Raw genomic sequence first — 27267 nt, forward strand, 5'->3', positions numbered from 1 at the left:
ATTCTTGTTACTATCTGGGATGTATCATTCGGTCATGAAATTCAATGAAGGCAGCACCACAATGACAAGTTACGCTTACCTCTGATCTTAGTGTTTATTCAGAAGCAACTAGGTGTTTGCAAATGAATAAATATTGCAAAGTGGGAGACTGCTATTCACTTAACACACAGTTAATCCATTCCTTAAAATATTTGGTTTGTATTCTTGGGCAGAGGTGTATCCCTCCCTCTCCAGATTGCATCTGCCATCTAATACAAGATATTACACTAGGACACTTCTCATGCTGTGAGAAATAGAGCTGATAGTGTTTACTCTTGCCTAGATGAAACACTTGGGCATTTTAACAAACATCCACAGATTTGTTTGTTTACCTGCCTATCCCACATGCCTCTCATTCCTCCAGGCTGGGGAGCCAGTTGGTGGCTCTTTCAAAAAGTTACAATTCCTGCGTTATTCCGCAGCTTGCTTGGGACATGTAACTTCCATTCAAGCTGCTTCCTGCGTCTTCAGTCAGACACATCTTTTATAAAATGCATTCTAGATGTAACAGCACAGAACCCATGGGAATCAGCAGTCCATTAGCTGCATTAGGAGTACTGCCATGAAGGTGGTACTTCTGTTGTGTTTATAAAATGTTTTAGAATTAGCAGCGTGGTCAGCCTGAGTAGGAGAAACTGTTTACAAGTCAGGAGGGAGGGTAACCATGAACACATCTTACACACACACCGTTGTGCTTCTTTCTCCTTTACCTTCCCACGCTCTAATGGAGGTGTGAAGATTTCACCACCTCAAGACTCCTCATCCTCTCTTCAGCCCCATCATCCATGTCTAAATATTGTTCCTAAAACATAATGCAAAATAACATAATCTCTTCAGGGAAATCCCAGCTAATGGAGCTGGAGTAGACACTGGGAATGGGGGGCAATCAGACGGCTATGCAGAATCACAACTACTAAAACAGGGTTTGTTCCCATCTTTAACATGAGCATTAAAATAGTGTGAACATTGGCTCACACTTAACAACTTGTTATTCGTGAATAACCGTTCTCTGATGCTGTTACCTGGACACTACATTCAGTGTACAGAAAATATGAGGCTCTGTTAATACCCTGGTAGCACCTTTCATCACTTTTACTTAGTATTTTAGCTCTTAAATGTCAGTAATGCCAGTGTCTGGATCCTTTTAGGATGTTCAAAAGATTTGGCCTCACAGATTTTAGCCCTGTGTTTGAGAAACTGGAAGCAAATTCAGGAGTTCCTAAATTTAAAGTTTATTCATGAACAGGTGTACCCCTTAATTATTTTGCCCTGCAAATACATATAAGGTATTGTTCTAGTGAGGGTAGTTGTATTAATTCCTGCACAGAAAGTACTTAAGCCGTGTACAGTGCCTGTATTAACAGGAGCCATAATAATTGGCCCGATAGGTCGATAAGAAAGCTGTCCCTGTGCAGCAGGCTAAGGAAGCCTGTTTCTAAAGCTTTCTGCTCCATTATTCTCCTCTTCCTTGGTGTTTCACCTGCTCAGTCCTTGATGTGTTTGGGTGGCTGGTGCCAGCGTGTGTGTGCAGACCTGGAGCTACAAGTTGGGTGGTGGGCCAGCAGTGCTAACATGCTGCCTGGCTGCCATGCAGGTGGGGGTTGAACCACAGCTCTCTCTTTCAGTGAAGACACAATGTGCATCTTTCCTCCCTGTTTAGATGCTAATTGTCACACAGTTTCCAAGAACTCATGTTTTTTGAAACTGCTGTCCTACTGCCAGCTTGGACAGAAACAGGCAGCAGGCTCAGGACTCATTTGAAAGATTGGATGAATAGACTGTGGAAAAACATAATGCTTATTTTGTTAAAAAGTAGGAGAAGAAAAAAACATCCTTTAATTATCATAGTTATAGTGGTATAAAAACAGTCTCAAGAGTGTGTCTCCTCACTTTGGATTCAAGTAAAATCTAGTTTGGGAGTCAAAAATACCAACATGGAATTTAACATACTTATTAACCAGCTCTGAATTTGAATGTCTGGGACTCAATATTCAATCCTGATTAACTGCCCCAACAATGAACATTAATTAGCCTGATTTACATTAGCTACAGAGCTATGGTCAACTTCATATCAGCAAACTTGAGGCTTCCTAAACACGTCAAACAGGTAACGTTCAAGTCATCTTCAATGTAGTGGAGATAAGCCCTGAGAGCCTGCAGTAAGGTGTGGTGGGAAGAATACAGGAGGAAAGTGAACTGGTGTGCCTCAGAGTATGTCAAGGCTTTTTTCCCTCCCCTCTCCAAGCTTAAAAAAAAAAAAAAAAAAAAAAAAGTAGGTAAACCATAGCACAGCTTAGAAAAAGACATATTTATATTTTAACTCTAAATTTAGAAAGAAAGATTATGTTGTAAATGTGTACATCCTTCCCAGAAATAAACTGGACTGATCAGAATAGGATCAGCAAAGGATTTAAGAAAATATTCTCTACCTTGGTGGGAGTTAGTGTGTATGTATGGAGATATATATATACACGTATACCAACATGTATACATAAATGTATGTATCACCACAAACATACTTGTCAGATCTGCCACAGTCCTAATCATTTGGCAGTGACATTCCTGAAGAGAGGAATTTCCAGGGCTGGGCAGAGCCGTGGTTCCTGCTGCTGGAAGCAGTTTCTTGTGGCAATGAATTCCACGTGCTCATAATGCACAGCATTAAAAAAGCTTCCTTTTATCAGCCTCGAGGGTGGGGCTGGGCTGCTGTTGGAAGTATGCCTATCACGAATGATGCCTCAGCTCTGTTGGTGGTAGAAGCCCAGAGTTCCTCTGGACTTTTCTTAAAAAAATAAATAAATGTCAAGCCAGAAAAGGAAGCCTGCTATTTTTCAAATCCAGAAGCTGTAATCATGCTAATCCATATGATCGTGCTAAAGTCAAGTAACATGCCTTTTGCATATGATGTAATCATGCAGCACAGCCTATTTATAATCACTGCTAGCTGGAGGTGCCTTCTGAGAAAAGTTTTTTTGGTCACATTTCCCCTCTTCCTATATTTTCCAGTCAGTTGTGCTTTCTCCTACTTTTGCTGTCTTCCCAGCCTTAAATACAGCAATGTGTATTGCTTTTTTATTTTTCATGTTAATGCTTTCCAACACGCCTTCTGCTCTCAGTGTGATAGAGTCATACCAACTGAAATCCCAGTACTCTGAAATCAATACCAAAACTTCCATTGATTTCATATAATATATTCTTTTAAATTCAGTACAAATTCTCCACATGAAACGCTTATTTTAAATATGGATCTACTGTACAGGGCTGTCTGTCTCAGCTTGATACATAAAACAGCATGTTTAATAAATTCGCTGGTGTGGGCTGGCAGCATTATGTGTAATAAATGAAAATCTGTTGGTTATATTGAGCATATCAAGTGTAAAAGGAGAAAATTCATCAATGTAAATACCTATCTGTGGATCAATTGCTATCAATCTTGTTTAACAGTCTATTTCCTGAGGACACACTTTGGAAACAAAGAGCATTTCAAACTGCTGGTTAAACAAACAAATATATAGAAGCTCTTTGGGAAACAGGGTGGAGTAATCACCAGATAAAAATGGTCAGAGTGATTTCAAATACCTGTTAATCTCTTCTATTTTATATTAGTAAATGCAAAGTTTCTGATGGAACATGTCCATTCAGAGTACCCCAACAAGAGTAGGGGTTTGTGAGACAATGATTTGCTTGCAGAGGAAATGGCAAGAAAAGTGGCCTGAAAAACAAAATTTGTCCCCTGACCTCCACGTTCAATAATTGTCCAAGGAGGAGGGCGATACCTTCTGCTCTGCAAGAATTTTTCTAAGATTTGTATTATCCTTAGCTAAATAGACCCCCTTAAGAGACACTATAAAAACACAACAAAACCCCAAGAGGATATATAACTAATGAGATCATGATGCACTGTTTACCTTGCTCTACGACGTTAAGATCTTTTCATGGCTGTCATGTACAAACTACAGCTCCCCCCTCCTGAAGCATCACAAAAAAAAGTCAAACCTGAACTATACCACGGGCACTTGGCATAACTGTGTTCACAAACGCAAACGTTAGGATATAATAAATGTACAAAACGCAGGTTTTTTAAAGTTAAAAATGCTGGTGAATTTACCAGTAAAATGAGACTGCAGTATTGTGCAATTGTGTCTGTGGCAGTTGCGTGGCCTCATTACGTACTATTGTTTCCTCCCAACCTTCGTGCTGTCTACCCAGATTCAGGTTTTCCACCCTAAATCACCCTCCTGACACACGCACACAATAATCTATAGATCCATGCGTGGATGTTTGCCCTCACAACAGCTCTGCAGCTGCGGAAATGCCATCCTCATTTTACAAGAGGGAAACTGAGGCACAGACCCTAGCAAAATGTGAACGCACTGGCAAGTGCATGTCGAGTCCGACTTTGAACCTAAATCTGAATTCAACACAAAATCACCTCTCAGCCAACCCAATATCTCACCGAAAAATCCCTGGAGGGGATTCAGTAGGAAAACAAAAGAAATCAAGTCTCCCCCACAGATTTTGCAATCCCCATCTCCAAATGCTTAAGGAGCCGCACACTTTTGCTTGTGCAATGTCCAGCTGCCTTCAGTGGGGATCGGAGGGGTGGAGGTGACCGCTCTGTAACTCTCTGGGGCTTTGCAGTGAAGTAAATCTGAGGCTCAGCAAAGCGGGGTGCAGCAAGCCGAGGGAGCCACGGGGACTGTGCCTCCAGCATGCCACCAAACGCCAGGGGCCACCCAGGCGGCCCTCGTGGGGAGCATTAATCGGGCGTTTTTACGTGGAATCGGACAAAATGGAAATGACCCAACCAACTTGGCTCCCGTGGCCACTTTCAAAGCGCAGTTTTTTCACTTGCTTCAAGTTTTTTTTTCGCGTGAATCTTTTCCATGACTAACGTTTTTATTTGCTTTTCAAAATACTGTCGGCTCAATTTTGTCGGCTTCCCGGAAAGTGAGACTTAAAAGCAGATTTTGCACAAACGCCGGCCGGAGCCGCCTGTAAAGCCCCTTAACTCGCCACGTCGGGAGCCCGGCTTCGCCTCCCCCGGACAATCGGGGCTCTTTCCTTTCCCACCTTATCTCCCGCTTTGGGATTAGCATTGTCCCGGGTTTCTGCTCGCTTTAGGGAGAAACCCCAAATCTCCCGAAGTACAACATAAAAAGCGCAGGTGAGATAACAAAGGTATTGTCCCTCGGCAGCCCGCCGGCTCGCTTGTTTACTCGGGGGGCCGGATCCTGCCCCTTGCCCGCAGCCCGGGGGGGCTGCCCCGGCCCCCGGCAGGACGCACGCCTTTGTCGGCCGGGCCGGGCCGGGCCGGGCCGAGCCGTGCCGGGACTACATCGCCCAGCGTGCCCCGCTGCGCCCTGATCAATGGACCTTATTTGAATAATCTGTGAGCCCTTGGACTCAGGCCAATCAGCTGTCAGGGACCCATGATAAATCGCAATGCATTATTGATAATCATAATTACTCTGACATGCGCATTCCGCCCAATGGGGGTAATTTCCCAACTCTAGGAATTTGTTGTGAAGAGGAAAAATAATTGCTACTATTTTGCTCCCGATGCTGGTGCACCATGTCGCGACGGAAGCAGGCGAAGCCCCAGCACATCAACTCCGAGGAGCAGCCCCCAGATGCTGCAAGTGGTAAGGCGCGCAGCCCCGGCGCCCCCCAGCTCCGCTGATGCACGGAGGAGGCAGAGGGGCTCTTGGTGTGGGGGGGGGATTTTTCAACCCTCGTGTTTCACCCCCCCCCCCCTCGGGCTCCCACAGGGTCCCCGTTGGCTTTTTAGGGCGCTTACATCTCTGGAGTTGTTCCGCGGGGCTGGGGGGTCTCGGTGTTTCCCCAGGGGGGTCGACTTGGGGCTGCCCTGCAGCGCTGCCCGAGGGATCCCCCAATGTCCCCCCCCCTCCCCGAACCCCCCCACGGGGGCACCCCGGTCCCGCGGAACTCGCGCGGGTCCCCGCGTGGGGTGCGCGCTCGGGGCGCAGCCCCATGGGGGGCGAACCCCAAACCCTGCCTGGGGCGGAAAGGATTTTTTTTTTTTGGGGGGGGGGGTTGAGGGGGGAAAGAGGAAGGAATTGCGAACCGTCTTCTCAGGGGTAGGAAATGACTCGAGCTAGGTTTCCCCGATTTCTCTATTTAAGACTTTCTCGGTAGTTCTACGAAGATTTCTTTTGTGGGGTTTTTCGGAAAAAAAAAAAAAAAAGCGTTCGGACTATTTTTGCTGGAGATCACAATCGCCCTGGACCTTTTGTAGCTTGACCTCCAGCCATCTTTGATTTCCGACTTCCTAAAATAACTCCGGTGAGCTGATGTGGGGTGTGCGCGAGCGCTTTGTATCTGGGTGGCGGGGGGGGCTTTGTGCTCCCGCAAATCACGGTGCCTCCTTTTCGGGGAGCTCGCAGCCCTCTGCCTTGCGAAGGGGAGAGGAAAAGTCTCGATTTGAACTCAAAATTATCCCGGAGCCCTGGGTGGGCGTGCAGGGGAAAGGGTGGAGGGGGGCGGTTGTTCGCCCCCGTCCCCCACGGGAGCGGGGAAGGGTCGGGGCCGCCGTGCCCCGCAGCATCGTCCCGGCACCCCGGGCTCGGGCAGGGGCTCCCACCCCTCTGTTAACACCCTTGTGGCGGGGGGGGCAAGTTCCTGGGGCACTTCCCCGCGGGGGGAGGCTGCTCGGTCCCCGGAGCCGCTGCGACCCCCAGGGGGAGCGTGCGGGGCGCGTCGCGGGTGGGGAAGGGGAGGCTGGGTGTTAGCAGCCCGAGCACTTCTTTAGGTGTCCCCCCCCGAACTTTTGGGGGGTTTCTGCCTTTTTAAAGGGCTGGTTTCGTGTGGGGTTTTTCCGTCCCTGGAGCTGATCGATACCAGCGCACGTTCCAGGAGCTGCTGATTCCCAAACCGCAGGAGGTTCGGGCTGTTGGTTTTTTTTTTTTTCCTCCTCCCCCCTCTCTTCTTTGATTCGAAATGTGCGATTGTTGGGTCCGGTTAATGGTGACTTAAGAATCGGCAAGCTGGCCAGAAGGCAATAAATCCCATGTTTAATGCATGACTGTTTTCCTTTGTGCATATGGTTAGGTTGGGGGATGGAGGTGATGTTTCCACATGTAAATCTCTGCCCACTGCTGGAAAGGCACCTCCGGGGCTGCGCTGAAACAAAAGGGTTAATAACTCCTGATGCGGCCCGCTTGGGGCGGGGGGGCGTGCGGGGAGGGGACGGAGGGTCGCTCCGCACCGCTCTTCTGGGCAGCTGCTGTGCGCTTGGTGGGGGGGCTTTTTTATTTATTTTTTTCTCTTTTTTAACAACAAAACCCTCGATGAAAATTACACACCCCCCCCCCTCCCCCCCCCCGTTCTCCGGGAGCCGGAGCAGTGATTGCATGGGCCGGGGGGTGGAGGTAGGGGGCTCCTTTCGGAGGTGGCGGTGGTCGCCGCGAGGGGAGCGGCGCTACCGGGAGCCCCCCGGGGCCGGTGCGGGGCCCCCCGGTGCCACCCCCGCTGTCGGTGGCCGCTCTCGGAGAGCCACCTCGCGGCTGCGACACCCGCGGCTCTTATCGCCCGCAAATCTCCCTGCCCGGCCCCGTCTTCTCCGCTCCAGGTGTGTCCGTAAATACCAAGTGATGAAGCTGCATAACAAAGTCGAAATACCCCGGGGATTTGTCTGGGACATTATCGGGTATATACACAACCGTAATAATAAAATCAAGCCCTTATCTCCTTCTTCGCAAGTGCTCCTTTTTTTTTTTTTTTTAATTTTTGTACAAAGCGATTTGGGACCCACCTCTGCGAACAATGCGGCGCGTTGAGAAACGGTTTCTGCTAACCTGAGGATCAATTAACAGGTCAAAAAATCAGCAGGTGGTCACCGGAGAATAATACTACACAGCGAAAATTAGCATTTTCACAAAGGGCTTGAAAATGCCCATTGTGCTGGACTGCTGCCGTTAAAAAAAAAAAAAAAACAGGTTCGTTCTTAAAAATACAGTATGAACCGGCAACTTTTTTTCCGGGCAAAAAAATTGGAGATTCCCTTTATTCCAATCCCAGGTCGAGCCGTGTTGATGCTGCGAGGGAGGTGTTGAGCGAGGAGGAGAGCGAAGTTGCTCGGTAGTGCTGCTCTGATTTTTATTAATTATTATTATTATTATTTCTCGGAGCTCGCCCGCTGGCCGGGCTGGGAGCGGGACAGGCACGGGCCGGGCCGGGACAGGGGGGACCCAGGAGCGGTGTGAAGGGTGAGGGTGCCCGGGGGTGGGCGATGCCCTCTTGTTTTTCCTTTTACGTAAGTGAAACATTAGAGTGGTTGTAGTGCCGGAGCCCGGCTGGGCTCGGCGGCATGTGACGTTTTGACAGAGCTGCTGCTCTAACCTTTGCCTCCTCCCGCTTGCCGTGGGTGGTAAGTTGATGTCAGGCTCACAATTAGGACTCTCATGCAATTGACCTTGGCAGCGGGGTTTGCGCCGTTTAGCCGGGTCTTAAACACTGTACTAGTGTTAAGTGTGCTCCGGGGCCGCCCTGCTTCCAGCTGCGGCCGCGCCGCTGGGAGGACCGAGAGCCGCGGAGGCTCCGCCGCCGAGCAGGTAGGGCCGAGGGCGGCCTATACCGCTGCCTCCGGGGGGGAGGCTGCTCGGCTGCCCGCAGCCTCTGGAGGACCCCCCCCACACACACTTTTCCGTAGAAGCCCCAAGAAGGGGGGGTGACGCTCGGGGATGCGGAGCTCAGGTGGGTGCGCGGCGGGAGAGGCTGAGCCCCGGGGAGGCTGAGCCGGGGGTCCCGGGGGGAGGCCGCGGCCCCGTGCGGTGCGGGACGGGACGGGACGGGAGTGCCCCCCGCCGGCCGGCCCCGCCGCTGGGGCCGCGGTGGTGCCCCGGCAGGTAGCCCGCGGACACTTTCAAGGGGGTTGTCCAGGAATTTGGGGGTTTAAAGCCCTTTGAAACCTCGTCGGAACGTGGAGCGGGGCTGGGGGCTTGTACTGGAGGCTGTGCCCGGGGCTGGGGGCAGTGCTGCTCGCCTGGAGGTTTCCTCGGGGTTTTAGGGCTGCTCGCTCACGTGGGGCTGTGTACCATTATTCTGTCCTCTGTTCCTCTGTCCGGGTGTTCCTCCTGGGGAGGTGGGTGAGCAGAGCTCAGATGGGCGACCCGGGAGGTAGGTAATGAGATGTTGCCAGAGCCTGGACAAAACCTGAAAACACGGGAAGCCCTAATGGTTAGGGGCAGCACAGCGTGTCCTTGGGTGGAAAAGTGCTGAGATAAATTCAGGATGCAAACCATCGAGGCCTCTGGAATAATTCTGTAACTTGCCAGCCACGTATTTGCTAACTCAAACAAGTGTTTCTTGGTTATGGCTAAAACTTGAAGTGGAGTAGGGGAAGAAGGGAAATTTTGGACAGTTTAATGTTCTTGAAATGCCCTACGTTTTCAGCTGGGAACAGGGGAGGGGGGAAATTCGGGAAGCACTGTGCCTGAGGGGACCGGGGAGCTGATGGCAGAGCTGGGGCTGCAGTGGGTGCTTACTGATCCTTCACAAAATAATACTCAGGTGGAAGTGCGTGGTTACAGTAAAGCATTAGAAATTGATCAACCCTAGTCTGTGGGGGGAAGAAGTAAACTCACCAGAGGTATTGAACTATTAAAAAAGGGAAAAAGAAAGACAAAAAATAGCTTTTCCTCCTCATTCAGGTGAAATAATCTTCTCACAGTAGAAAAAAATTAGGTCGCTAATTGCTCAGATGAGTGGTAGACCAGCAGCACCCTTTTGAAATCAAATCAAACCAGATAAGACTTACTTCTCTCTTTTACTCATTCCGTCAAAAAAAATTAATTCGAGCTGTGTGGATTTTATCAGCCCTCCTTGTCGATGACCGCCTTGTCCTACACAATAGTGGATTTTTTCCATCCATTTGCCAGTGATTCAATCTAACCCCCCTGCTGGGTTTACTGCATTCTTCTAACTTATTGGATAACTAGATGCTGAGAGATAACATTCCTGAAATTCGGGGGTGGGGAGATAAAAAAAAAAAAAGTCCTATCCCTGGGAAGTCTTTGGAGAGGGTTAACTTGAGTGCACAAGCAATTGTTCTGGCAGGGCTCTCGCTCCTCCACCAGTGCTCTTACAGTATTTGGGCTGAGCTGGCAGCAGATGCACAGGGAGGCTTCTGGGCAGGGAGGTAGCCTGGGGTTAAGCCCACTACCCCCGTGTGTGGTAGCTGGGGTGAGTGGGGTGCTCTGCTGGCTGCCTAGCACTCCTGCAGGGCTGGGTGGACTGGAACAGGCTTCCCAGGGCAGTGATCACAGCACCGAGCCTGCTGGAGTTCAAGAAGCACTGGGACAACACTCTCAGACGCATGGCCTCGTGTTTTTTTTTTTTTTTGGGGGGGGGGGGGGGGGGAGTGGTCCCCAAAGGACTTGATGATCCTTGTGGGTCCCTTCCAACTTGGATATTCTATGATAAATTGAGATGAAGAGTTTATAGAGATGGGTTTTGTAAAGAAACAGTCAATTGCTGTTTTGTTATTACAGCTACAGCACAATAAGCAAGCACCTTGTTCCTACTGACTATGGCTTTTAAAAACAAAATGTTGTAGATAGGGGAAGCGTTATGCTCAGTTTTGCTGAGGTGGAAGGGAAAATAAGGCATAATGCTTCCCTGCTTGTCATGCAGCAAGTCACTACAAGCTGGGAATTGAATTCGTTTGGAGTCCTCCCTTCGTGTCTTACTGTCAAACAGGGGAACTGGAAACTAAAATGTGACAGTGACAGCGCTGGTGGCTGCAGGCAGGCTGCTTTCCCAACACAGGTACCTGCAGCTTACTGCAGATGCCCTCTGAGGTGGCAGCTCATTTATAAAACCAAAAAGGCCACTTCTGGAGCTCCTCAGTGTTACAAAAATGGGGAAGGTGGACTGTTATGTGGAGGGGGAGGAAAGGGCTTTGAATTTAATATGGTCTTATCAGTGGAAAAATAAGGTACTCCCAATGGAAAGGGATAAATAACGATCATGTGTTTTGAAGCAGTTAAAATTTGAGGACTTGTCTAGACATAGTTATCCTGGAATCCATAGATATCCATCCATATATATATATATATCTCCATAGTTATCCTTGGGGTGGGCTATAGTCTTTCATGCAGCCGTTTCTGTTCCACTTGAAGCATTTTGCATTGCCACCACGGAGGTGCAAACTGCAGTGTGAAATGCGTGTGCTCACAGATGAGAGACTGGAAGAAAGCTTTGTGTTTTCTAAAGTAAAACCTAATGTTACTGTGCAACACAGGGAAAGTTAAAACCTTAAAGGATTTGGAAAAGACGTTTTGGTGTTTTAGGCTGTGGTCTGTAAAGTACCTGTTGGATGGGAATAGTTGTGAAAATAGTCAAGTAAAGACCTGGAGTCAGTGTGCAACATTCTTATGGAAACTTCTTGTCTTTTTTTCCACTGTCTAGTACTTTCTTTCCCATTTTATCTGCTCGCACTTCTGCAAAGATGGGAGTTTAAAAACGTTCAGTCTTGACCTCAGTCGACCCTATTTATTGACAAAGTTCTGCATCGTGTACTTCTTGTACTTAAATAGTCAGCAGAGTAGATTTTGTCCGTAGTTAAATTAACTTCAGAGGCATCAATTTAATATTTGGAGTGGGAAATGTATGCAATTCTCATTACCTTCTCATTACCTTCATCTATGAGGGTTGTTTGGGCTGAAGGAGGGAGGGGAAAAAGTGTTTCAGTCTCCCTGTAGGACTGTTTGGATATGAGTGATCCAAATGGTTATAATCACAAACGTACCAAGAACGTCTCTTCTCCTCATTCAAAGGCGACTTTGACTTGTAACCTTGAAATCTGTGGTTAACAGTGTTATATACGTACAGATTTGGATTTACTGCTCTGCAGACTGTAGCATAAGGGGCCTCTATTTGTGTTTTGTAGTTGATCTATTTTTTTAAAAGAAAACTTTAACGTGTACTTTCCACCACTCAACACATTAAGCAGTTGAAGTTTTGATTAGTTCGCTATATCTATCCATCTATATAAAATATGTAATACTCTAGTTACCCTTACAAATGTCAAAGTTTACAATATCCTCCCCCACAGAGATTACACTTCCCCGAAACAGTAAGTGAACGTGCTCAGGTTGTTGCTTGGACATGCTCGCCCTCCGCCCTGCCATGTACAGGATATACACATGTATCAGATGTGTGGTTCAGTTACACCTTTAAAATGAAAGCCGCAAATAGCTCCTGTGCTTGCAGAGTCTTTGGTTCCATTTTTGAGACAGTGTGGACTAGCAGCGTGGAATCGGAGCTGAGCCCTGGGGTGAACTACTGGAGGTGCAGGCCCCAAATATGAGGCCCCGTAGTACAAATTTTCTGTTGTGACTGAGGCCTGCAGAGTGCCCCTGATGCCTCCGTGTGTGGGAGGCGAGCAGGGGCAGTGAGGCACTTGGTTACTGCACCCTTGACACCCATTAAAATGGGACCAATTACTGTGAGTTACAGGACGCTTCACCTAGTGTGGGCCATGAATTATCCGAGGTCCTCCGTGCTCTCCCCTCAGCTGTACGGGCCTCAGGCTTTACCCCCTGCACGCTCCCAAACACCCACCCGCTTCGAGCTCAGTGTGAGTTTGTTTGAAAGATAGCTAGATTGAACAAAAACATCCTGTTTTGGTTTAGAATTTCTCTTAACCTCTCTTCCCATTCTGGTATTTCCCTGAATCATGTTTTCTGCGTGTCCGCATGCAAGTTGTGCTCAGTCGATGGGGCACTGGCAGAGGGAGGGCAGGAGTGGACTTGCAGGCTGGCTTTGCTCTCCTTCCCCCTCCCTAAAAGGGGGGGGCAAGTTACAAACACACCTAAATCCAGCATCCTTACCGTGTCCGGAACTGCTTTGTGAGTGTTGCAAGCAGGGCCTACTGCTTGGCTCGCTAGTAATTGTCAGTATCAACATAAGCTTATTCCTGCGTGTGGGATTCTTGTAAGTTAATCATCTTTTCTTTACTGCTGTGACTTTGTAGAGGATTATTTTCATGCAAGTTGGCTTTTGAAGTGTTTCAAAGCTAATATTGGACTTGAATTTTGTTTCTGTCAGCCCTCTTTGGGAGCAATTACCTCCATAACGGAGGAGTGAATGTCATTTAATGTATCAGTGTATGATTAAGAACTGCGCTTGAAGTTCTTGTGTTAACAGCCATATATGAGTTTCTGAGACCGTTAACTATGAATTCTGAGCTGATGTTTAAAAAAAAAAAAACCAAACACAAACTAAGCTTATGAGAATCAGGTTTTTCCTATGTAATGATGCCTTCTGTCTTGCTTGGGTCATGTTCCATTTAGCTGTATTGCAGGAACTAGCTGATTTGCTCCACTGTTTCATTTCTACCTGTAAAGGTAGAAAAGGGGATTTAAGGGATGTAAAAGGGATTTGCAACAAACTTCTTTCCCTCAAGCCTTGTGAGACTTTTCTTATTGTTTTCATGGAAAACAGAACTGCGGTGTAGATTTCCTTGGGCTGCCAGTGAACTGGTAGCAAAACAGCATAGGACTTCAGATCAATCTGCAAACTTGATTTTTGGCACTTGAAAAGTGTCTTGTATCTTAACTTGAAATTCTGGTGAAGTCAGTCTAAATTGAGCTATTAATGATGTGACTTTCTTTTATTTTAAGGGAGTCCACAAGACGTCCCAGGTGACGGAGATGGTGAAATGAGTTCCAAAAGGTGCCGAACAGAGGAAACTAAAATCTGTGAGAAATGCTGTGCAGAATTCTTTGATCTCTCTGAATTCCTTGAGCATAAGAAAAATTGCACTAAAAATCCACCTGTCCTAATCATGAATGACAGTGAGGGAGCAGTACCTCCTGAAAGCTTCTCTGAAGCTTCTGTAGGGAGCTTCCCAACCGACCGAATGGATAGCAGGACACGCAAGGACACTCAGGCAAAGGGCTGCACTGGCTCTACGGAAAAGAGAGAAGGAAAAATGGATGCCGAATCGGTAGGAGGAATGTACCTTAAAATAGAACCCCCTGCTGCGCCTGCGACTCCTGGGCTAAGCTATCTACCAAAATCTAAAGTACCAAACACTAATGTGACTTTGCAGACGATACGTGGCACTAAAGTGGCTGTGAACCAACGTACCTCCGATGCCATCTCTTCTTCAGCAGCCAGTTTTAATGCTATTCCGATGATCCTGGAGCAGCTCGTGTGTTTGCAGCAGCAGCAGCTCCAGCAAATCCAGCTGACGGAGCAAATTCGCATTCAGATTGCCATGATGGCTCCCCATGCCCTGCATCCTTCTATAGCTGCTGCTGCTGATCCGCTGAAAGCTCTGGGTGCTCACATGTCTCAGCAGCTGTCGGCTGCTGTTGCTTTAATCGGACAAAAAGCTGGAAGCCAGAGCCTATCACTGGAATCCTTGAAGCAAGGAAAACTACCTCATTCTAACACTGGCGTTGCGGCTGCTGGGTCACTGGCTGCCGGGCTTTCCTCCTCCTTCCCCTTGAAGCCGGAGGCAAGCAGAAGCTTCCCCGGCTCTATTTCTCGGTTCCCGAATCCTTTGCTACCTCAATCCTCCCACTCCGTCATCTTCCAAAATCCACTTTCGGCTGTTTCTTCTGTAATAGATTCCTCAAAGAGGGTGAAGGGGAAACCTCCCAATATTTGCGTGTCTGAAAGCAAATCGAATGCAGAAGAGCCGTTCTTCAAACACAAGTGTAAATTCTGTGGCAAGGTCTTTGGCAATGACAGTGCTCTGCAGATTCACCTCCGTTCCCACACCGGTGAGAGGCCCTACAAGTGTAACATTTGTGGCAACCGCTTTACAACCAAAGGAAACCTTAAAGTGCATTTTCAGCGTCACAAAGACAAATATCCCCACATAAAGATGAATCCGTACCCGGTTCCTGAGCACCTGGACAATGTTCCCACTAGCAGCGGAATCCCCTATGGGATGTCTGTGCCACTGGATGAGTCCAACCTAATCGTGGATAGCAAACCTCTCCTAACAACCCTGCCTACCTCTGCGGCGACCAGCGCACCTCAGAATGTCTCCAACCTAGCAGGCATTAAGGAGTCCCTGCCCGGTACGTTCTCTGGTGACCTGCAGTCAAGGCCTTCTCCAGAAAGCGAAGGTGGCTCTTCCTCATCAGGGGCGGTCGGTCACGAATCGGGAACAGAGCAGAGCTTGAGTTCACCACAAGCTGCCTGTAGCGGGAGCATCTTCCACGCGGGTGGGTCCAACGAGCAAGGCTCTGAAACATCGAAGCTTCAGCAGCTGGTTGAAAACATCGACAAATCCACTGCTGACCCCAATGAGTGTCTGATCTGTCACAGAGTGCTGAGCTGTCAAAGCTCACTCAAAATGCATTATCGTACTCACACTGGAGAGAGGCCGTTCAAGTGTAAGATCTGTGGTCGTGCCTTCTCCACTAAAGGGAACCTTAAAACTCACTATGGTGTCCACCGAGCCAATACTCCTCTGAAGATGCAACATTCGTGTCCTATTTGCCAGAAGAAGTTTACAAACGCAGTTGTGCTGCAGCAGCACATCCGCATGCATATGGGGGGACAGATACCTAATACACCCATGCCCGAAAACACCTCTGACAACACTGATGTGGATCCTGCTGTAGCTGAGAAGAACGGAGATGTCAGCCGCCCAGATGAGAACGTGGAGAACATAGAGATGGAAGAGGACCTGGAGTCTCAGGATGGCCCTAGGAGTTCCTCAAAACCTCCTACTCCATACGATGCACAATCAGAATCACCAGCCACGGCATCTGGCTTCTCTGGTATTGCAGCACTGGAGAATCAAATGAAGATTGTCAGCTCTACTTTGAACTTGCAACGGCAAAGCAGCTTGAAGTCCAGCGACAATGGCTCGGCAGAAAGCGATGGCATGACAAACGATTCATCTTCTGTGGCAGGAGATCCGGATTACCAGAACGGCAGGAGCCCTGCAGCCTCTGAGTCTGCATCCCTCCAGGCTCTGTCCCCAGCCAACAGCCAAGCTGAGAGTGTGAGGTCGAAGTCACCTAGCTTCAACAGTCAGGAAGATGCAGGCACGGGAAATAAATCTGAGGGTCCTGAAAATGCTTCAGGAGAAATGGAAGGAGTTGTTGCTTTGGATTTAACTTACGGCAATATTGGTCGGAAGGTCATTAAAGAAGAACCTGGCTTACACTTTGCAAATGGAGAATATGGTGAGTAATTTGAGATGCTGGGGTGGGGGAGTAGGACTGGAGGAAATCTTTCTCTAAAAGGATCAACAGGAGCCAAAACCACCTTGATTTTCCCCTATTCCTTTTCTGTTAGCAAAGGAGTGCATGCCCTGGAGAGTTTTTGTGACTCAGACTCAAAATTAAAAGACTTAAGTGCTGTCCTCTCCTGCAAGGGGGAGTACAGAGGTACTAAAAGTAGACAGGGGCTATGCACTTACTGCCTTTCATGGACTTGCCTGATACCTCCCTATAGCTCTCTAAAGATACACATTGGTGTTTCCTGGAAAATAATTTAACCTGAGTGTGGCATGTTGCTGCAATGTTTTGTGGGGGTTTGAGCTCTTTACCACTGAAAGACCTAAATTTGATCAGAAAGTGAGGCTTCTTAACTCTTAAGCTCACTAACAAAAACAGGGATAAGTCAATGTCTTCCTGGGCCTAGTAGCAACCCTACTGCACGGCTTTACAGGGCTCAGCAAGTGTGCTGCTCAGGTGTGGTGGCTCCAAAGGCAAGGACTTCGGTATCTCAGCCAGATTTAAGCTTGGCCACAGGAGATGAGATAAGTGTTATCTATCTGTTCTTTCTCTCCAGGTCGAACTAGTATTCCAGCTGCTTTTGTTAGGGCCCCGCCAGCCCTCATAAAAATGGAAATGCCGAGCGAGCGTCCCATTAGCACTAGCCATTTCATTGGCCCACCAGCTCTCTCCCCTGGTGTTGCCCCTCTCCTCGTGCCACGACCAAAATTCTGCCGTCCAGCCAAACAGCACATCTGCACTACGTGTGGGAAGAACTTCTCCTCTGCCAGCGCCCTGCAGATTCACGAACGGACCCATACCGGTGAGAAGCCATTTGCCTGCACCATCTGTGGGAGAGCCTTTACAACGAAAGGAAACCTGAAGGTAAGCCATCTCTTGGGTTGTGATTCCCTTTTGTTGGGGAAAGTCTTACTGGAGTGGAAAAGACTATTGCTAATGTTTGTCCTGCCTTTGGGGACAACCTAGATATTTCTTTTAGTTCTTCAGATGGTCATCTTTGACTTCTGTCCCCTTCCTGAGTTTGTTCAGACAGCTGGCTTGCTTAACTGTGCAGAAGTCTGCTGCTGTCCTTGATTTCTTTTCCTTTCTTGATAATAGGGGAGGTTTAGCCTTTACTGAGCCAATTACTTGATTTCTGTTTGGATTTGGAGATGTCAAGACAGTCATTTTGTAGTTTAAATGCTACAGAATGATGTTTACAGAATACATGCACTTCACTGCATGGTTTGGAACATCATGCAGGACAAGACAGACTTGCAGTACTTCTCTAACTTTATTGTCAGATTAATCTATTTGCTCTGACTTGCAGCTCCCTCTCACACAGTGGCTTTTCTGTTCCCATGAGAAACCCTTTAAAGCTCTTCAGTTTTCTTGCATAAAAGCTGATGGGGAGGGAGGACTTCCAGCTTTACAGTTTGTGAGCAATTGTGGCACTGAAGCTTTTAGTCTAGGTGTAATGCTTCTTTCAAATTACTTGGTGATTTTTTTCATCAACTAGTATGTTTTTTTTCAGTGCAGTCTGTTCACAGCAAGTGTGGCTCTTTTTGGGTGGTTAGAATGCCAATGTCATTTAAAGTAAGTGTAAGAAACCAGTCCTCCAAATATTTCAGTAGTAAACTCTGAAGAGCCGTGGTGATATAAGGCTCATGAATGGCTCTCTTACACATGGAAGGATGAGGACAAATACAAGAACTAACCAGCCTAAATACTGACCTGAGTGCACACTGAGTATACTTATCTTCTGAGCAGCTTAGCTGCAAGCAAAGTAGAACTTGGGTTTGTCATAAAAGAACTGCAGTGTTAACAATTCTCTTTACTTGTTTCCCCCCCTCTGAAAGGTCCATGTAGGAACTCACATGTGGAATAACTCTGCCAGGCGGGGAAGAAGGCTTTCAATTGATAACCCCATGGCTCTGCTGGGGAATGATCCCAAGAAGGTATCTGAAATGTTTCCAAAGGATATAATGCCTCCTTCAGTGAGCATTGACCCCACAGTATGGAATCAGTATGCAGCGGTACTCAGCAATGGCATAGCAATGAAGACTAACGAGATCTCAGTGATCCAGAGCGGTGGCTTACCTACCCTTCCAGTCACCATTGGGGGTGGTTCGGCAATAAATACTGCTACAGTTTCCAAAATAGATGGGACCCAGTCTGGGACTGGTTCTGATACGGAGAAGGCCAGTGGTGCTGCTGCAGACAATGTGCCAAAACATCAGTTCCCTCATTTCATGGAGGAGAACAAAATTGCTGTTAGCTAAAAACTCTAGTGAAGTTGACGTACAGAAAGAACAAAGATATATATACACAAACATATATTTTTAAGAGATTCCACTTCAGCCTCCTATTTTCCTATTGACGTGCAAATGATTTTATGGTTGTCTTTGTAAGAGTTGCCCAGAGTACAATCATGATATTGCTTTGCAAATAGTAAATAATAAAGAATAGGATTTCCTTCTATTTGGAAAGATGCGGGTCTTGCAAAGTAGTTCTTACATGTGACTTTAATGTGTACAGCCTTACAGAAGTTTCTACAACTTGAAATTCCAAAGGTTAGAATATTTACCTCTTTGTTTAGAGTGAAATACTTGGGGGTTTTGAATAGAGTGGAAACAACCTACTGTTGATGGAAAAGCTTATATTTACTGATGAGAAATGAAAACTATTAATGCGGGTAAATATCCTAGAATGTCTGCCACCCTCTTAGAAGTAGTTTTTCTGTTTGGATTTTTGGCTCTGTGTGGTTTCTGAATGTACTTCTTACTATAATGGGTATAAGAACTACAAAGTCTTTTTTTTAATTCCTTTTTGCCTCAGAAGTTCTATGAAAGGAAGTTGCTGTTTTTCTTTAATCACTGCTTCTAAGGAATTGATTCTCTGTATTGTTGACTGCTGCTTATTTAATACTACTACTAGGACAGTCCTCCAAGTGTAGTGCCAAAACTCCTACTTCCAAAGATGTGCAGTTTTTTCTAGATGTTTTATTTCAATACCAAGAGCCCCAAACAAACATGGGTGGGTATGTATATACTTTTTTTTCCTCTCTTGAAAGGGAAGACTTGCCTTGGGAAGTCAGGTCTAAAAGCTCTGCAAGGAATCTCAGGTGACTGTTGCAATTAGGCATGGGAACTGGTTTCCTTAGCAAGAGACTTCGTTTTTTTTTTTTAATTTGGGTAATTTAGAAGATCAGTCTGTGTAAACCTGTATTTAAATATGAAGTATTCATGCTTAGGTTAAATGTTTTGTGGGTTTTTTGGATGGCATTCCTACTCTGGTCATTAAGTTTCTTGGTGGTCTGTGAACTTGCATTCTGCCAAAATGGTAATTAATGATCCATGTGTATTGTATGAAGGTTGCTGGGATGGTCATCTGGATTCTAAGTTATCTACCTCATTTTTTTCCTTTTGTAGATGTAGTGTCTATTTTTCTATTAATGACCACTGTAATGAACTGAGATTCAAGCAGATGCTTCCATGCACTATCTGAAACCAAAACCTGATGTATTAGTGGAAGCACCTGAAGACTTACTGGACTGACCTTTCACTATTCCTCTAACGTCTGCTGGAACTGTGTAGTGGGATCTAAACCAGACTGGAAACTGAGCATTTGGTATGGAAGGACTGAACAATGGAAAGAAGTCTTCTGACTGCAGGAAATCAAGTCCAGTCTCTGTTGTGGAAGGCCCCAAAAATGCAGATTACCAAAAGTTTGTGTAATGTTGTTGCACCTGATTCTTGCTTATGATCTCTGTATGCCGAGTTGTGCCTTTCCTGCTGGACTTGTAAGTAAGAACATACCAGTACCTGTTTACACTGTAAGATGGATATTGTTACATAGAACATGCAAAAGGCATCCCAATTGTCAAGTTTTCTGCATTGTGAATGTATGACTTTTAAGAACTCTGTAGTTTTGAGTATCTACTGATGCGTTTCTGTTGACATTTTGAGAATAAATTTTGGGATGGCTTTTTCACACTCTTTCTGGTAATGCATTTGTCTCCTGAAGAGCAAGTTTGGTATGTGGCAACCTGTCACAGTCCCGTGACTATTCAAATTCATCATCCTGGGTTGTGCTTTTTTGTTTGTTACTTGCAGTCCTAGATCAACTATTTAAGAATATTGGGGTTCAGTTAAAGGTGACAATACAGGGTAGTAGGTGTGCAGGAAGGTAGAAAACATAAAACATACAAATGGTCTACAGATCCAGAAGACAAAATAGTTGGGGGCAAGAGAAAATGACCTTTTTCAGCTCAGGGAAACTAGGTGATTACAGCCTGAACCACTGCTCTTGAGGATTATAGCAAGAGGTCTTTCAGTGGTGATGAGTAAAAATAAACTGTACTCCACGCACATTAGTACTAGCACAGGTACTGTGGTCAAGCACAAGGAGCAGTGGTGCTCTGGGTGCCTTTATGAGCTTGTGGCCAGAGCTGATGCTACAGTTCTGCCTGGTTGTTCAAGCACCTTGGGCTGGGCACCACATTTAGGGCTGATTTCAGCCACACTGGGAGCAATATGGTGTGAAAGAGGAGGCGGTGGGTTTATGGGACTAGTAGGGCAAGTCTTTGACTGTGAACTAACAGGGAAATTGATTTCTAGCAGGGGCCAACCAGGGGTAGTGTGAAGGGGGGGGGCTTACTTCACTAGAGGCTGTATTAACAAGGCTGGCTTCTAATAAAGGCTTGATACAAAGTGGTGTCATGATGCCATGGAAATATGACAGTAGCAGGAGAAAACAGCTGTGCTAGGAGGAAGACAACCCAAGCTGCCATCTTGGGGCTTTGCCCTGTAGTAGCTTTGGCTATGTACTCATTCACGTAGATCCTGATGTGGGGTCTCTTGTTCAATGCAGCTTCTGAGCATGTCCCATGACAGCAAGCTGTCATTGCAGTTTTACCGCAATGGGGGCTCTGACTGTCTGCATTACCCGCTATAAGAATGTGTATTTGGATCTCTGCTGTCTTTAATTATATTGGTGAACAGGTGGGAAATGAGTGGGAAGGAGTTAAAGCAAAAGCTCTGCTCTAGATGAACTAATGTGGTACTTCGTTGAGAAACCAGGGCATGAGTTTTGGCAAATAGTTCTCCCTAGCCTGTGGTTGCCCAGGGTTTAGGGTGGATGTGGCTGGGACCTGCTGCAGCCAGGCGGATGGCTGTGAGAATGAACAAGGAGGCCTGGCAAGCACTGCTGTGGGGATTTACCCTTCAGGCCATGGTATGGAGCTCTTGTTGTGCCTGCAGCTGGATCTCACAGCTGGGTGACGAAGGTGCTCGGGGCTGGAGCACTTGCCCTGGCTCTTATCACAGGACCTGAAGAAGGGCTGGGACCTTTCTGATGACTGTCACCATGCAGAAAGCAGTTGGTGCAACAGAGTGTTTGGGGTAATTCTGCTGTATGTGGTGGCACCAGAGGCTGCGTTTCTGGAGCACATAGGGCTGGGAGTTAACTGCTGTCCTGCCCGCGAGAGCTGAACCAATGCTAACCACTCAGCATGCTGGAGCTCACCCACTGGCAAGTGGGAATGCTTTAAAGCAACACTTCACAATTAAAATAGACAGCTGATTCTTTTCTTCATTATGTTGTTGTAAATGAGGGACAAGTTTACTGAAGCTAATAAAGCCACACTGGTGTTAGAGCAGACCGAGCACGGTATGTGTACTGTCTCTGCTCATCAGCCTCTCTTCTTGCCTGAAGGATTCTCCTGTTCTTGTTTGTTAGTGCTTGCTTAGCTCATTGCATAGAGGATTTGGCTGTGCTGTTGAAAGCAGCATACTTATGCATATGAGCTAAGGTAAAATTGGCTTATTTAAAAGGTTAAATTTGAACTTCCAGGTTGCATTGATTTAAAAGAACTGAAGTGCACTAGGTTTGTAATATATGGGCTCTATTCCTCTAGAGAAATGTTTCCCTTGACCTATCCCTTTTGTCCAAAAGTTTCCAAAAAGTCAGTGTGTGCTTCAAGGGGCAAGGTTGTCTTTAAACCATGTAAATAAGTGGCTCTCCAGGCTGACCTCAGCGACAGCTGATCCAGCAGCTGGCAGTGGGGAGGCAGGAGCCTTCTCAGGGCTTGTAAGTACAACCTGGAGCAAAGTAGGAATGGCCGAGGAGCTTGGATCCACAGAGGCTGAGGTGCTTGAGCCACTGGGAGGGCAGAGAAGCTGAAATGAAGGAAAGGGGATGGGTATTGCATTCATTTGTAATGTTTTCCTGTTGAAAACCATTGTTCTTATTGCAGAGTTTGTAGTACATTTGGAATTAGGAAAAACAACGTCCTGTGTTAGTGAAATAACAATTTAGGTAGGAGGCTTTGTTAGTGTTTGTGATCCAATTCCTGCTCCAGTGCTGAGGCTTTCTCAGTCTCTTGTGTTGGGCTCCGAGGGCTCCTGTGTGTGCTTCCTGCAGCCTCCCTGCTTGCCGTGAGTGCTCTGCTTTGGTGCTGCGTGGGCGAGCGCTGGACTCACGTTTGGCTCCATCTCACATTCATCACTGACCTAGAAAAGTGTCTCTTACTGCACACCCAGCAGGACAGGAAACATAACTCGGAAGCAGAAAATGGAACCATCAATTCCACACTCCTGCATGTTATAATATAATCTGTTTTGTTGTTGTGTTTTCTATTTTCCGAACTTTTAGTTAATTGCTATAAAGGGTAGTATTTTTTGGTAGCATTCTGACTTCTGTTAATGCCACTGCTACTTCAGAAGGTGTCTGACAGATGCTGATTTATTGGAAAGCATGCTTTTTAAAGCCTATTTTAACTGAATTATGTGCTGGCCATCCCAGCCAATCCAATGCAGCATCCTTCTGCTTTCACAGTTCTTTATTAGCCTCTCTGGCTGTCACATCTTGCAGCCCAAAGCTTAACTTGTTTGATTAAATTACTTTGTGCAGAAAATGTCTCAATTCAGAATGAGAACAGGTGGATTTCACTGTGTGCCTTATTTTCCAATACTTTGTTTAGGCAAAATCCAGACATTATTAAAAGCTTGTATAAAAGCATCTCTCTAAAGAAAACTGAAAAACAAACGAAGTAAAACTCAGAGCACCTAGCGGTATTTTATATAATTAAAAGTACCCATTTGAAACCACTGTGTGAGGAGCACTACCGTGACTGTTACATATATTGCCTATTACATACATTGAGCTGACTATTTTATGTATTAAGGAAGGATCCTTATAAGTAATGAAAATTCCTGTCACCTCATGCACTTTTTGTCTTTAGAGGTTGTTGCAGTCCTTCCTCATTCAAATAGCCAGAGGAACTTGGAAAGTCACTCTGCTTAGAAAACACCTTTTTTTTTTCCCAATGTAGAATATCAATATGTGAGGGAAAATCAGGGGTACTGTCTGTGACGTCAACACAATACCTAGAACTACAAAAGCAAAAGGGGAGAATGGGTGAAACCTAAAGACCACAGCCTCAAGCAGGGCGAGGAATACAAACGCACCCAGGCAGTGTTTGTGTCTCTGAACAGGGAGCACAGTCACTGCTTCTGTGCACTTGGAAGCGTGAAAACCATCTTTGCTGAAAGTTTGCTGTCAAACTGATGCTCGCCCAGGGACTGCTGGAGGAGGGAAAGGGAGCAAGCTGAAGCCTGCCTGCCTGCCTTCAGGGAGATGTTCCTCGGCTGCTCGCAGATGCCAGGGGCTGGCTTCGGTAGGTATATACCACAGGGAGTGCTGGCGGTGTGTCGGGATGCTTCTGTATTCCCTCCCAGTCTGGCTGAGCTAGACACACTGAACAACACAAAAAAAGCCTTTTTGGAAAACTGGTAACTGTTGTGTAAAGATGATTCTATGCTTTTGCTTAGATAGATTTAAGGGCAAATACGATGCAGAGCATAAATAAGAGAGCATTTTTATTACAGCTGGTCTCAGCCATTTGTCTATACTTCAGTCAGCTCATTTGAGCTTTCAAAATGAAATCAATGCTGTGAGCTGACCAAAAGTCAAAGCACCTGGTTTATGAAACTATGGGAAGCTGAGGGCCAGCTGCACAAAATGTGGTGCGTGGTGAACAGAAAGGTGGTGCAGGAGGAATGCATGGGGCTGATAGCTGCCTGACAAATAACTTGCATTCTTAGTGCAGTAAGGCAGAATCTATCTATCCAGAAACCTTTCATGGATATTATCTTCCCAGATCCTCAATGGCTTTGCAATCCCACGGACACGATGACAGAGGACGCTTTTTAATCAAGTTAACTGAATTGGCTTAACAGCCCCTTACACTCCTGGGGCTTTGCAAATTTGCTTCAGAAAAAATAATGTCCCTACACAGTCTGTATGTTCAGAATACCAAATGTATAATTTTTTTTGGCCACACTAGTTGTTTCAGGGAAGCCAGATTGATTTCTTAGGTTCTTAAGCAGACATTCAAATGATTTGCAGGTTTGAGGTACCTGAATCTCTGTACATGTTCTCAGCTCATGATGTCCAGATTTGGAAAATTTCCTCATGATCAATTCCTCTGTTCTTCTTATCAGTTCTTTCAAACTGACATAATAACCACTTCAGGTACATAATTTTCATAAAATTTTCAAACATAAAATGTAAAACAAATATTGATTTATTCTCAGTTTAAAGCTTTACCTTTTTTTTTTTAATCACACCCACAGAATGTGTAACAAATAAAAATCAGTATGGTGAGAGCTTATAAAACAGATAAAGCTAATACTAAAATCATTTCAAGAGCTAACAAAATGAAATGTGTGTTTATTTTTCTAAAAATCAGCACCTTTTTCTTTCTTTGTTTCTTATATTCAACAGCCATCCTGGGTGAATGGCTGTTTGACAATATTCTTGTTTTGAAAATTAGGTACTGAGGGGTTTTCCTCTTGATCTACAACATATAATTGTGCAGGGAAGAAAAAGATCCTATACAAATACTGCACTTCCTCAGCTCAACATGAAAAGTATCTGCTCTGCAGCTTCATTATGAGAATGCCAAATGTTCCCTCGATAACAGAGCCTATGGCAGTATGAGCTTTATTGTAGTTTCCCTTAGCAAGTGTTGATGGATTTATGGAGGCCTTCATTAAATATAGGCTTAAAGGATATCCGCTATCGCCCACTTGTCAAAAGAAAAAATAATATCAAAGCCATCCGTGCAGATCAGAGATGCAGGTGTTAACAGTGCATTATAATCTGGTAGTGTTTAACTTGCCAATTAATTGCAGTAGTCTTGTCTGAGTTCAGACGCTTGACAGATAAATTTAAAAGATGAATGCATCTCATGTAGGCTTAGGGCACATGTACACGGATACCATATTGCTAATGATTCCTGCTTTGGCATCCCTGTTCACGTTTGCATTTCTCTTACAGAAACGCTCCTTCCTGGCAATGACGGTGTGCGTGTGCAGCCGGTGCCCCCCAGAAGCAGGCAGTTCCTGCATGTTTGCTCTTGTTTTGAGTGAAGGCAATAGCCCGCGTCTGTCCCAGTGCTGCCTCGCAAGGGTGACGTTTCACCTCACCGAAGCTGCCTGTTTCCTTCTCATCTGTGAATCGGTAGCATGGGGAAGGCACGCAGCGTACGGGCTGCCTGCTGCACAGCTTCTACACGCTGGCGAGTTTGCAAATCTCTGGCAACCGGGTCCCTGCTCCTGCACTCCTGCCTGCCTTGCAAATGCTGCCACTGCATGCACAGCACCGAAACGAAGCTGAAAATATCATCTGCACTCGGTTATGTTTTCAGACTCAGGAGGCGCATCCTGGTATTTGTAAAACATGCAGTTGTGAAACGGGTAATAATAGGTACAAAGCATAGTGTCACAATTTGAGTTGCCTGTGGAATCATTGGCATTTTGTGCAACCAGTTACACATGAGCCATCTCCTTAGATGTCAGAATTACCTATAATTTGATACTTGGGTGGGGGTGTGGGTAGGGAAGCAATAAACAAAATAAGCAAAAGCTAATATAGTCCCAAATCTGTATTGCTCTTCCAGCATATAAAAGGTCAAGTAGAATACTATTATTGTGACCTTTTACAGGGTTCATCAGGTGAAAACACAGGAGTCCTATGCATAAAAGACTCCATCATCTATTTAGTAATGTAACCAAAATTGAATAAAATCTATGGCATATTGTGCTAAGTAGGTAGTGAGTACAATCTGTAAATGTGCCGCCCAAGCTAACATCCACGGTGAGAGTGGGGAACTGGCACTAGGGCTTGCTCCTTGGAGGAATTTAGGCACCACCCTGTAAGAGCTTATTATTCACATGTTCTTTAATCGGTGGAGGGTAGAGACCTGGCTCCACGTGAGGACTGGCAAAACACTCGGTGAAGGCATCACCTGCGGGTGAGCAGCTGGGGTCACAGGCAGCAGATGCAGAGTCGCGAGGAAGAGGAGGTGGCAGTGCTGTGTGACGGGGTAATGGAGAAGTGGGGGAGAAGGGCAAAGGGATGAGGCAGGAAGGCTCTCTTCCAAAAACGGAGAAGCACTACAGTAAGGGCTTGCTTGATTTTTCTCAATGTACAGGTGGTTCAAAGCATTTGGAATCTAAAGTATTTGTGTAAAATAATTTTTAATACAAATTATATTGATTTCTCAGCGCTTGGTTTGCATTTGCTGTTAGGAAAGGGGACTGAAATGATCAGGTTATTTTAACTTTATTCCTTTTATGATCCAGGCATCGGTGGGCAGCCAGTCATGTACGCAGGCTGTTCTTTGCCAGACTGAACTTTCACTTGTCTTCACAGACTTGAATGGCAGACCACAAGAGACTCATGACTATTCAGGGCATAAAATATAATCCCACTTGCAAAACAAGTGTGCTTGCACTGCCTGCTCTGGGAAAAGATGCTAAATCATTCTAATCAACCACCTGGCAGTTTTGTACAGCCCTTTGCATTACAAATGGGGGCTCAACCTTGGACTTTCCAATTTCTGCTTTTGAAACAGGGTCTGTAACGTGCAGTGACAAAAACACCGGCACTATTAGATAAACTCTGCCTACAGGACAGACCCAGAGGAGACCAAGTGCTCCAGATTTGGCTC

At 46.1% G+C, this 27267-nt stretch overlaps 2 protein-coding genes across 8 annotated transcripts in view; one reads left to right on the plus strand and one right to left on the minus strand.

The window, feature by feature from the left end:
• Positions 1 to 6035, minus strand: part of LOC308178837 (uncharacterized protein) — a gene marked incomplete at its 5' end in the record, with an annotated part of 46856 nt that extends 40821 nt beyond the window's left edge. For 2 of the 4 annotated variants that reach the window (XR_013939995.1, XR_013939996.1), the window contains one exon: positions 4595 to 4723. Coding sequence is in view for 1 of the 4 variants with exons in the window: in XM_080557977.1 (XP_080414103.1) it covers positions 5840 to 6035 (196 nt within the window). Of the gene's footprint in view, positions 1 to 749; positions 816 to 4594; positions 4724 to 5839 lie in introns of those variants that run through there. The other 2 variants (XR_013939997.1, XM_080557977.1) reach the window with 2 other exon arrangements.
• SALL4 (spalt like transcription factor 4) lies at positions 5478 to 20245 on the plus strand. 4 transcript variants are annotated; one of them, XM_080557976.1, is made up of 5 exons: positions 5478 to 5684; positions 13686 to 16217; positions 16828 to 17135; positions 18110 to 18208; positions 19682 to 20245. In XM_080557976.1, the coding sequence occupies exons 1-5, from the start codon at positions 5615 to 5617 to the stop codon at positions 19685 to 19687; spliced, it is 3015 nt and encodes a 1004-aa protein (XP_080414102.1). In that variant the 5' UTR covers positions 5478 to 5614; the 3' UTR covers positions 19688 to 20245. The 4 variants fall into 4 exon arrangements, with proteins under 4 accessions (XP_080414102.1, XP_080414099.1, XP_080414101.1 ...); XM_080557973.1 differs by having other exon boundaries at positions 5545 to 5684; positions 18110 to 20245; XM_080557975.1 differs by lacking the exon at positions 5478 to 5684 and adding an exon at positions 6123 to 6345 and having other exon boundaries at positions 18110 to 20245.
• The last annotated feature ends 7022 nt before the right edge of the window (positions 20246 to 27267 follow it).

The sequence above is a fragment of the Anser brachyrhynchus genome (assembly GCF_964034855.1).
Source record: "Anser brachyrhynchus genome assembly, chromosome: 16".
Taxonomy (NCBI): domain Eukaryota; kingdom Metazoa; phylum Chordata; class Aves; order Anseriformes; family Anatidae; genus Anser; species Anser brachyrhynchus.

Coding starts and splice junctions, on each gene's coding strand:
- SALL4 (XM_080557973.1), top strand. CDS start 5,615: ATGTCGCGACGGAAGCAGGCGAAGCCCCAGCACATCAACTCCGAGGAG. Junction 5,685..13,685: donor GCCCCCAGATGCTGCAAGTG/GTAAGGCGCGCA, acceptor TTTTATTTTAAG/GGAGTCCACAAGACGTCCCA. Junction 17,136..18,109: donor CAACGAAAGGAAACCTGAAG/GTAAGCCATCTC, acceptor CCCCTCTGAAAG/GTCCATGTAGGAACTCACAT.